Source organism: Myripristis murdjan, chromosome 19, assembly GCF_902150065.1.
Source record: "Myripristis murdjan chromosome 19, fMyrMur1.1, whole genome shotgun sequence".
Classification (NCBI taxonomy): Eukaryota; Metazoa; Chordata; class Actinopteri; order Holocentriformes; family Holocentridae; genus Myripristis; species Myripristis murdjan.
The window spans coordinates 10,220,000-10,231,798 of record NC_043998.1 but is presented as its reverse complement, the minus strand read 5'-3'; the positions used below and the strand labels follow the sequence as shown (position 1 = coordinate 10,231,798).

Below are 11,799 nucleotides of genomic sequence, written 5' to 3'. Positions count from 1 at the left end.
AAGAAAAGAGACAGCAATGTAAAAAAGGGAAAAACTTTAATTAAGCTCACAGTTACAGGCTGTTTATGTAATCAGGGGAAGGTGCAATGTCCCATACTGGTGTTGGTGACAAGAGGTGATGTATGACTTTTCAAAAACACAGTTGAAACAGCATGACACTCATCTTGTACATATGTATAATCATAGACAATTGTCCCAAACAGCCATTCCTTCTTTGTCCAAGAGGTACCTGCCTTTGGTCTCAGTGCATGAAACATACAACAAAAGACTGAAAAGTGAAAATGTACTGCTTTGTCCATAACTGAACAGATAAAATGGCAGAAGCTAGAACATAAGATGATGTGATGGAGATCAGTTGAGAAATGTACAACAAAACTTGGAGGAACCAGACTAAGGAATTTATCAGTGGCAAAAATAGTTTTGTTTTTTTTTTTTTGTTTTTTTTTTTTTCAAGATGAAGGTTTACCCAATTGTGGAGAATTAAAGCCTTAGTCCGTTTTACACCAGAATTTGTTCATGCATTTTGCTGATTCAGCCAATGGACTCCTTACCCATGCATGTAACATGCAGAGCACTGTGACACACAACTCCCCTTCACCTTTTCCAAAATAATAATTATAATAGTATAAGTCGCATACACACAAACACACACATTCAGTCGCACCCTACAAATCAAAACATCTCAGTCACTTCCAAAGTTTGAACCAATTGGTGCGTAAGAGAAAAGTAAAGGAGCAGAGCCACGTGATGTGGAAATCATAGGCCTACCAAAGAAAATAAAAAGGGATTTGTGAAGCACATTGGTGGGGATGTTGGGATGATAGCATGGAGGCAACATGGATAGGCTTGGTTACCTATAACGTCCCCATCCATCAACTGAAATTATAGTATATATCCTCCACCCTGCTACTTCTCCACTGGTGTTAATCCACACACACCCCACATCCATCCTTCCCTCCATTGCTCCTTTCTTCTCCCTGCCATCACTGCACAGCCTGTTCATTGGTAGTGCTACCAGAGTCCTGAGGCTTCATGACATCAGGGAGCTCTGGGGGGCTGGAGAAGGCCTCGATCTGCAGCTGCTCAAACATCTCATCTGCAGAGAAGAGAAGACAAGTAACATTAGCTTGGTCATGACAGCATGGTAGCACCTGGCTAAAATGAGCCTTGGGTGCAGCTGATATATTAAATGTCTCCTTGAAGTTCAGAATGACAAGCAAGTGACAAAATGGACTGATTAATGCCTGCATACATGTGAAAAGATGCAGGAAACTAAACATCCTCCAAGATGGGTAAACTGATACTAATATACATGGTGAACTTGGGTACATATAAATCAATTTCTCTGAAAGCAGAGACTTTTTTGAAAGGAGCTTCTGAGATATATGCCTGGCTCTCACAGGAAAAATACCACTGACAACATTTCTGAGAAAAGCTATGGGTGGTTTTCGTTTTGCATTTCTGCGATAGTTTTGCTCTTTTGTGTTGTTTTTGTAAATATTCCTTTGGATAATGAGACAATGTAAACTATGTAAAGTCACATTAATGCAGCTCCAATAGAAACTGAAAGCAGAAGATGTTTCTAATATGTGAAACATCTACATGACATTCTTAAATGTCAGATATTTGTGGCAGAATCAAACAGCAAGGACTATGTGGTAGACTCAACGTTTTACATGGACAATCTTACAGAGAGACTTCCATCACAGAACAGGCAGAGACACCAGTTTCTCCAACAGTTTCCCTAACAAGCCCCAAATGCAATGGAGCTACAAGACATGATATGTATTATGAGTAAAGGGTGCAAATTAAACTTTTTCTGAAGTGGAAAAACACACTCTGTTGTTAACGCAGCTATCTCAATTGTTATCACTGTAGCCCCTCTTGAAGTAATATTCAAAATATTAATAGAACAAGATCTGGTACATTCTCTAGGGGCTGTTAAAAGCCGTTATGGGAAATGTAGGAGGTAAAAAAAAAAAAAAAAAAAAAAAAAACAGGGGTAGAGAAAGCAGGAAGGGAAACCAGGCTCAAAAAACACAGTTATCATCAACAAATTGATGGCTTTTACCGATGTAAAAGTATTTGGATTGTGTTTTTTTTTTTGTTTTGTTTTTTTCCCAGGGATGAGCAAGAAAATAACGTTATCACTTACAAACCATATCATATACAAAAATTAATGCAAATGAACTGTCCATAAAGGCAAAAATGATTGTCAAGAATCATGCAAATATACCTAACAAAAATATAAATGTAACGTAACACACTTAGTTACTGTTCATGTAAGGTTGTAAATTAGCTCATAAAACATGGAACCAAAACTTTACATGTTGCGTTTATATTTTTGCTCAGAATAATTTTGGCATTCATTGATTTTATAAAACAAATGAGTACAAAAACAAAACTATTACAGTACAATCACAAATCCTGACAACCCAGGAAAGCAGGCAATAGTTGGGAAGAGGCAGCAAAACAGGAAATATCCAGTTCTGAGTCCAAACAACACCCCAGCAGAGACACTACGGATAAACATAAACAAAAGACTCATTTCCCTCATCCTTAGAGGCACAGGAATCACATGGGCTGCACGTACCGTTGATGCGGAAAGCCAGACCAACTGTAGCCGGGGCCTGAGGTCTGGCAGTCTGGTTGGTGAACCCACAGTCACCAAGAGTTTTGCTGTCCTCTAGCAACTGGTCATCCTGGGAAACAAGAGTTAGAGGTGATGTCACAGAAATCAAAAATGGCCAAACAAATGGTGTCTTGTGGTTTTATGGAGATGTAGATGTGGGTCAGATCTTTCTTTCCACTATCAGTGAGGGATGGTGAAGTCAATGGCAACGTTTTTGTCCCAGTTTCATCATCCATTTCTTATCATTCTTTCTTATCTCAACACCCAACAGTAATAACTGCTCATAAAATTAAGTGGCAACATATATGGCCCTCCACTCACTTTGTAAAGCCGCTGTTCTTCAGGAGGTCTCTTGAGAATTCCTTCAACAATACGCTTCAGTTCATAAACAGTGGTGGACTCTTTGGCATCTGTGAAGATTGTGGTCTTCTGACGCCGGATCATTAAAAACACGTCCTGCAAAAAGACAGGAGAGCTGATATTAGTTTAATTACGCCATGACAGTTAACCCAAGAGTTAGTTTCAGGTCTAGCATCAGACCAAACCAGGTGGCTCTCTTGCCCTACCACTGACTTAAAATCACATTAACTCACAACAATCACAACAACCGGTTAATTCTACAATTAACAAACCCACAGTAGGCCAAGGCAACTCATTTATTTGGTTCACTATCCTGACAGTGGGTTAAGGTTACACCATGTAGTACTAAACTCTGGGTAGGTTATTGCGTTATAGATCTTCATAAGACTCTAGATAGTGGCAAAGATCTTCAGTTTATACATGTCAGGACATTTTCCAGGCAATAGTAACTGACAGAAACACTGGTCCATGCCAGTAAGTGATTGATTCATTGACCCACATGCTAGCAAAAACTGCGAGCTAACGATGGCCGGCAGACGTAGCATAGCTTTGAGCTAACGTTAAATTAACTGATAAGAAACGGCCTTGTGATAGTTAAAGTCGCCCAAAACTGACCTGACAGTTGAATTCAATGATGTTAAATTGCTTAAAGCGTCAGTAAATACCTTTGCGTATGACCTGACTAACAGGGTTAACTAGCTAATGTTACATTACATTCAAGGCTAACCACTGAGCTTGAAGCTATCTCTCCGGTTTGCGAGCACCTCTCGTTGCAGAGGGGCAGGTAAAGCTAGTAGCTAACTTAACCTAGCTCGCTAGCAAACATCAACTGACGTTAACAATCCGGCAACCGTTAGCATCTTTTGGCGCTATAACCACTTTAAACACAACACCAAAGGTTAAGTAAAGTTTTAATTCGAGAAACGACTTAAAAACACATACATTTCCCCGACACTTACCATCTCAAGTGGTCAGCTAGCTAGCCAGTTACGCCAGCCCTGTGTTGTGTAGCAGAACCACAGACAGGAGCGCTCTTACGCATATTGCGCAAACAAGATAAGAAGGGGTTATTCGCGAAAGCCGGCTACGCAGCAATGCGCATAATTTTCAGAATTTGGCGCGAGCTTCTTCAAGACGAGTAGGGCGTGCGCGCTGAATGAGAGGCGTTGAGGGCCGTTTGTCGTGTTTCTGAAGACTGTCGTCAACGTTTAGTGTTTATGGATTGTGTGTTACTGCCTTATGTTAACGCTGCCAAGAGGAACTGCCAAGCTTTAACCTAAACTGTACTTGGACTAGATGTCAGTGACGTTACAAGCTAGCTAGCAAGGGTTGAGCTGTTAACATAAGTTGTCGGGTTTCATTTGACTGGGTCTGCCAGCCCACAGACAACGATAGCCAACGCTAGCCAAACATTTGTTTTGTAAATATCTCTGTCAGTGATGCCAGAACAAGATCAAGATGAAACTTGAACGCCAGAGTTTGGATTAACGTTGTCTGACCCTACAGGGTAAGTGAAGCGCATATAACTTACACCCTTGTCCGCTAACGTCAACAACAACATCAAGTAGCCAGAGAGCTGCTGTTGGTGAAATGTACACTAGGTAGCTTGAAGTTAGGCGACTTTCCAAAGTGTTGCATGAAGCTAACAGTAGTTACAGACACTGACAGTAAATCAGGTGCCACACATATGCATTTTCTGGTGGTATGAAGAAAAGTGTTTTGAATCAGGTAGATCGTCTGTCAGATGGTCACAGGTACAACAGCGTCATGTTTACATTGAACTGACCATAATTATTATGGTGTGGCCCCCTCAAGTCATACCTGCTCTTTCAAGGGTTACACTGTCATCAGATATGGGGCTACTACCAGGTCAAGACAATGTAAACATTCAAAATGTAGAGCCACATGTAACACATCAGCAATCAATGCGAAGTGACTTCAAGCTGGATGTTCTTTTCATGCATTTGACCATTACCTCAGAGTTCAGGCTGTGCCGAAGACTTCAGACCATTATTTTATGTGTTGATGTGAACAAAGTCAGCCATAGTAGGGACAGTTTCCAGCATACAGACTCTGTTTTTGTTCTGTGTCAAATGAGGATGACAGATTAATTGTCTTTAATCATGGTATATTTCTACTTTTGCACATTTATTCTCAGTGAAGATTACCACTGCTGCGATCTATGATGTATTTCTTTTGAATGTTGCAGCTCACCACCCACACAGCAAAGAACTGGCTGCTGCTTTGTCAACCAACTCCACTAAGCATAAGACGGTCTCCACATCATGTCTGTGACCTTGGAAACTGCAGTGTCCACGACGCCCCTTCCTCTTCCTGTCCACTTCTCTTATGCTGAGCAATCCTTTTCCCTCAAAAAGCGACACTTGCCTTTCTCCTCATCCTCTACATCCACCTCATCTTTCCCTTCCCCTGCCCGGCTCTCACATTCTCTGCCCCCACGCACACCATCCAAGGGGTGCCCTCCTCTGAGCAGAGTTTTCGCCCCACAGCCGTCGCCCTGGACACCCCTCTCCAGCTCCCTCATCAAGTCTCCCCCTCCGGCTTCTCTCTACAACCCCAACAAGCAGCAGTCTTATTTCAGTCAATGCTTCACTGTTTTGGGCCTGCTGGGGAGGGGATCCTTTGGTGAGGTCTATAAGGTGAGTGACAACAAATGCTTTGTGTGTGTGAGAAACATTAATGTGTTTTAAGTCATACACTCCAAATTTACAATACATCCCAAAATATTCATATTTGATACTTATTAACTGAATCAGTGTGTCTTTATTGATGGTGTACCAGTAAGTGTACATAAAAATTCCAATCAATAATACAGCACTTTTTAAAAAAAAAAAAAAAAAAAACCTTGCCCATCCCTTCCAATAAAATTGCCTTTCTCTCCCTAACTGATATCCCATTGTTTTCAGTATCAAACAATCCCTGCCTTCATTTCATACATCAAATCGTGGAAACAAGATGCTCTTAATGTACTGTTTGATTGTGACTTTAAGCAGACCTGGATATTGGCTTAGGTTGAAATTGGGCATTGCCATGATTGTTTACACATGCGTTTACATGTTTGAACACCTGTGCTGTGATTTTCTAATATACAACATCAGCTTTAGATATCTTTGTAGGCCTGTTTTCTCACTGTAACCAAGATTATTGCTCTGGAGATCCCAGAATAGGAAAAGGAAATTTTAGCATGTTGTGTTTTTTCAGGTGCTGAGCCACAAGGATGGCCGGCATTACGCAGTCAAGCGGTCTGTTCATCGCTTCAGGAGCAACAGTGAGCGTAACCGGAGTGTGAAGGAGGCCAGGAACCATGAGCGACTGTCTCCCCACCCTCACATCCTGAGCTTCGTGGCCGCCTGGGAGGAGTGTGGCCGTCTTTACATTCAGACAGAACTATGTTGTACCAGCCTGCTGCTCCATGCTGAGAACCAGCCTCCCAGCTCAGGTCTGTCAGAAGGGAACAAGAGATATTATAATGTTGTTGCACTGATATTTATATTTTAGATGCTTTTTTCTTGAATCTCAAATCCCCCAGCACTCAAAAAAGACAACACGATTGTTCTTGACTTTGCTCTCTTTTGAAACTGTCTGATCCAGGTGAGCCTGCAGCGTGGGCTTACCTTTGCGACCTTCTCTCAGCGCTGCAGCATTTGCACTCCCATGGGTTTATGCATCTGGACCTCAAGCCTGCCAATGTCTTTCTCACTCACTCCGGCCGTCTCAAACTAGGAGACTTTGGGCTGTTGCTGGATTTCTCACAGAAGGAGACACACTCTGCACAAGGGAAAGGGAAAGAGGACCTCCAGGAGGGAGATCCCAGATACATGGCCCCTGAGCTGCTCAGTGGGCAGTACGGACCAGCTGCTGATGTTTTCAGGTAAGAACACTTCTTAAACAAAGTCAATCAGACACCAAACTCATATCAGTATTGTAAATTCATAATGATATCCCTGTTGAAATTTGATCAAGTGCCTAATTTTTTCTCTAATTATGTTCACTCAGTTTGGGTGTTTCTATTCTGGAGCTCGCATGCAATATTGAGGTTCCCAATGGTGGTGAGGGCTGGCAGCAGCTAAGACAAGGCTGCCTTCCCTCAGAGTTTACCAACAGTAAGACCACACTTCATTTAAATTCTCTGGCACATTCAAGTTTTTCTCTTCATTCACATGATTTATGCGATTGCTATTATGGTGTGTATTTGCAGCCTTGTCTACTGAGCTGCAGACAGTGCTGCAGATGATGCTGGTGCCAAAGCCCTCTGAGAGAGCCACTGTCAATGAGCTCCTTTTCCTCCCCTCTGTGAGGAGACGCAGGTGGAGGAGGCGTATCTCACTTTTTTTCAGTGAGGCTATGCTTTCACTGGCCTCTCTTTGCCAGGTATATTTAAACTATCAGCATGTGCTTTTGTAGGTTTCATTTGCTTGAATGACATGTATGTATTATGCAAAGTTAAACATTAGTAAACTTATTTCTTAACCTTTAAATGTTTGGTCACCTTAAAACATAGTAGTCTCTGTTTTTTCACTAGAACCTTACTCTTTTTTCTCATAGTTGGTAGTGTGCACTGGGTGGAGGCTGCTCTCTCCTCTTAATTTACCATTCCTCCCTCGCTGGACCGACCCCGTACCCAGCACTCCTCCTAAGGACAACTGGGAGAGGGACTTAACCCTGCCCCTCAGCGTCATGCATGCTGACTCAAGCAGCCCAGAGGGTGATGGGGTGTTTCTGCAAGAACCCACTGACCCAGAGCTCTCCCCCACATTTTTACACAGGTAGAGAATAGCTCAGACCTGTCTGATGATTAAGTACTTGGGTGACTGGGTAACTGCTGAGGTGTCTTTGAGCCAGAAGGTACTTAAGCAGCCTGGCTAGATAGTGAAAAGACAGTTTCCAACAAAGATGCTGAGGACACACACCAAGCAGGGTGCAGACTAAGAAATACTGAGAGTAAAACTAACATAAGTCTTTTGCTGGAAAAAAAGTGTCTTTAGACAGGTCTGTCTAAAAAGCTGAACTTGCTTTGCACTTTACTTTATAACATGATGTATAACTTTGTTTGATGCAACTATATCTCACTTTCATATATGTTGCATCATAAATAAGTTTATTGTTGAAATAATGTTAAGACACAAGTAAAGATAGGGCTGTTGGATCAGACAGTTCCTTTGTTGTAACTTAAAGGTAGAATTGTTTATCATTTATGTTAAATGACCTGTTTAAATGTTAACGTTTCCTGCATTCAACAGGGTCAAATCCAGGCTGTCTAAGGAGAGCACGTCCACTCCTCTCCCAGCTTCACCGACACATAGTCGCCACAGTCCTGCCCGCACGCCCTCTCGCTCAAGTCTTGGAGAGTGGCCCTCACCTAGCTTAGCAAACACCCCCTCCAGCATCCACCCAAACACTTCCTGCCACACACTGACACCCAGTCTGAGTCCCATCCCCACAGAGCCTCACACAGTCAGCCCGACCAAGCGCTCCACTGACAGCCGGATTTCTGCGTCCAGCAAGTCTTCACAGCGACGTGGCCGCAACTGGGCCCGCACGGAGGAGGCCGTGCCTCTGTCCAGCTTTGAACCAAAGAACCTGCTGAGTCTTTTTGAGGAAACGACACTGGAGGGACAGCCATGAGGAAGAGACTGTCAGTTTATATTCAAGGGCAAAGTATTCTCATTTTAAGGCAAGGGGTAAAGAGGACCAAAGTTGTGCCTGTATGTACCTTTCATGGCTTAGGCTGCATGTGTTGAAATGTTTCTTCTTTTTCAACTTGTGTTTTGGAAAAAAAATGGGGAAAGGTGGAATGTTAACACTTGTAATGAAAACTTTAAGCACTTTTATGTTTGCGTGAATGCAGTGGCAATCTGATGTTGTGGTTGCGTGTCATGATTTATTGTTTAAATAACTTATCATCATCTTTGTCTGCTCTGAGTCATGTACCTCATGCATCACAAAGCAAAATAAACTGAGTAACTATCATTTGAAACTGAAGCATCTTTTGGCACCTGTGTACAGTTGGCAAACCTCCCCAGCACACTAGATGGCAGCAGAATATTAAAAACTATCAGTGTGTTTAGGAGGGTGTTTGGCTGGGCTTTGAAGTCATATCAGTAGTTTCCCCAACACTAAAGCTTAGGGAAATAAGTGGGTAAGCTGATAATTTGTCAGCTGCTAAGGTATGGCTTGACTGCAGTGGTGTGAAAAATCTGGATACCAACCGCTTAATTAAACCAAGACGAAGAGCCCTGAGCGTTCGTGTGCCTGTAATCTCAATCAGTAAACATTGTGCTTCTGCTTATCAGCTATTTGTGCACTGGCTCGTCTTTCCGTGTGCAAAAGTTTCATGAATAAGTGGCCGATGGACAGTCACACACGGATACACAGGCACGCGCATGCATTGTTGTAAACAATGAGAAATTTCCAAGTTTTGTTGCAATGCCTCTGGATAAACTGGGATTCTTTATTTCCACTTGCATCTGTTTATCAGATGCAAAGAACAATGACGCCAGATGCTTCACTGAACTGTCTCAGTTTTAAGGTAGGCCTATGATGTTATCCCAAATTACCTAAAAGTAAGAAACCAACAGTTTTCCCACATAGAGTGTATGGGCAATCAGTAGTAGCCTAAGTTAAAAGTTTCCTTGTAATAATAATAATCATCATCATCATACATTTTATTTATAGGTGCCTTTTGAGTCACCCAAGGACATGTTAGGCGACAGATCAACATATAATAAAAGATATCAGCTGAACATGGAAGTAATAAAGAACAATAGCAACAAAATAAAATGTATGTGCAGATACAGATCTATAGAATCAGTAAACTATATTGAATAGTTCTTTGTTGTGATATTTGTGTAATATCTTTATGTAATCTATGACTGTATAGTTAATGTGTAAGGGTTTTGCCAATCTCCAGCCAAACTGTTTAATGTTAGTTAAAAACCTGTGACAATGTTGGCTGAAGACATTACTCCTGTGAAAGTCAGTCCATCAAGAAGATGTCCAAAATCGAGTGTCTGAATGCCTGAGTAGAGAAGCTGCTGTCCAAAGCTGTGCTTGAGGTGGTGAAGGAGACGGTGTCGGAGTACCAGGAGAAAACTGCCAGAACTCGCAGAGACTGAGCCAGAGTCTGAGGAGGAGCCTGCAGGAGCTCCAGGACAACAAACAGACCAAGAGCAATGATAAAGAAAAAAAAAAGACTCAACTATCTGGAGCCAGAAATGTTTAGTCTTCTTGTAAACACTGGTTACATTTTTCTGCTGTGTCACCTTTGTTGTCTCACAGGAGTTGTGCAACACTGTCCTGCGTCCCAGATGGAACAGCATCCCACGATGCAGTAATAATACCAGTTACAAATCACTCTACCACTGGAGTTTCAATCTTTGAAAACAGCTCCCCTGATTCTCCTCTACTTCTTTCATCACACGAGATCAAGACTGAACCTGAATTGGATGATGATGCCAAGTATGATATGATATGTTATGATGCTGCTGAGGAGAAGCGACCTTGGACACAGCTGGTGTTGACCTCTGATTTTTTTTCTTTCTTTTTTCACTGTTTTAATTTGAATTCAAATAAACTTATATGGCATATCTGTGTGGTAAAATGTGTGTATTGGACTGCATTCCTGCATCACTCCTTTACATTGGGCCTATACAAAAAAAGACATTGTATATAAATATATCTATAAATGTACTTCTAGCCAAAAAAAAAAAAAAAAAAAAAAAAAAAAAATCAAAGGGGTCTATGAAGTACAATGTAAACTTTGTCAACATAATTAGGGAATGATCATGGTCACTACAGTCTCAGTCCTGGCACTAATCCTTATCAGCCAGTGTGAGATAAACAAATTTCAAATCCCAGTTGAATCCTCCTGGTAATGAGTCTTTTACAGTATCCAAAACAATGTCTAGCGTTCCCCATAAAAGGCCATAAAATGTGGCTTGGTCAGTGCAATGCCAAGTCTGTCAAGACACTGATATCAGAGAGCTTAACATGTTTTGAAGTTACAGTGGGAAATGTGTGTCCCTGATCCTCCAGGAAAACTTTTGCAATCTGGTGAGTGAGGTCAGACAGTGTGATTTAGACAGTGTGAGGCCGTCCTGCCTCCAGGGAACACTGATCCAGGACAGGCGGGTGAACTGAGAGACTACATACACTACATGGACAAAAGTATTAGGCCACCTACACATTACACATACAGGAGCTTTTATGCCATCCTATTCTAAATCCAAATATTCCAAATATCTAAACTCTGACGGTTTGCAGAGCTGGGCGTGTGAAAACATGCCTTCCCCCCACAAACATTGGGTCAATTAGTTGGTTAATAAGATGCAGAATCCATCTAAGATTCATCAAAGTCAAGGACAACGATAACTGGATAGATGATGTATAGCCTGGAAAAATTTAAATTATGCCCATAAATTCCTGCACCCCTATTAGGCCCCTCAGGGGAACTTCTTTGGTCAGCACATGTAGCTGCACAGTCCTCTCCGACTGAGGAAGTGACTAATACTGCAACACCTCATTACGTCACTTTGAGGCAAGAATGAAGAAAGGTATTACCCAACACACACATTACACATTTACAAAATTACACATTTACATGAATTTCCCTTACAGCCTGATGTAACTTTTTTCAGCACAACACAGCCTTAGATGTAATGCTTCTTAGCTGTACCTTCTCTATTTCTCTATCAGTTAGGTTCCCTCACAGCCTACAAGACACAAGAGAGCTGAGGTGAGTTTTATTTATTTATTTATTTATTTTACCTTGTGTATTCATAGATGTC

General features: G+C 41.7%; 2 protein-coding genes across 2 annotated transcripts; one reads left to right on the top strand and one right to left on the bottom strand.

The window, feature by feature from the left end:
* Nucleotides 1–19: 19 nt before the first annotated feature.
* LOC115377453 (elongin-B-like) lies at nucleotides 20–4,102 on the bottom strand. The gene is made up of 4 exons (XM_030077181.1): nucleotides 3,952–4,102; nucleotides 2,954–3,088; nucleotides 2,594–2,702; nucleotides 20–1,096 (listed from the first exon to the last, which is right to left on the bottom strand). The coding sequence occupies exons 1-4, from the start codon at nucleotides 3,952–3,954 to the stop codon at nucleotides 984–986; spliced, it is 360 nt and encodes a 119-aa protein (XP_029933041.1). The 5' UTR covers nucleotides 3,955–4,102; the 3' UTR covers nucleotides 20–983.
* On the top strand, nucleotides 4,091–8,983 carry pkmyt1 (protein kinase, membrane associated tyrosine/threonine 1). The gene is made up of 8 exons (XM_030077174.1): nucleotides 4,091–4,499; nucleotides 5,202–5,652; nucleotides 6,215–6,452; nucleotides 6,605–6,884; nucleotides 7,010–7,116; nucleotides 7,212–7,384; nucleotides 7,559–7,779; nucleotides 8,254–8,983. The coding sequence occupies exons 2-8, from the start codon at nucleotides 5,278–5,280 to the stop codon at nucleotides 8,636–8,638; spliced, it is 1,779 nt and encodes a 592-aa protein (XP_029933034.1). The 5' UTR covers nucleotides 4,091–4,499; nucleotides 5,202–5,277; the 3' UTR covers nucleotides 8,639–8,983.
* The last annotated feature ends 2,816 nt before the right edge of the window (nucleotides 8,984–11,799 follow it).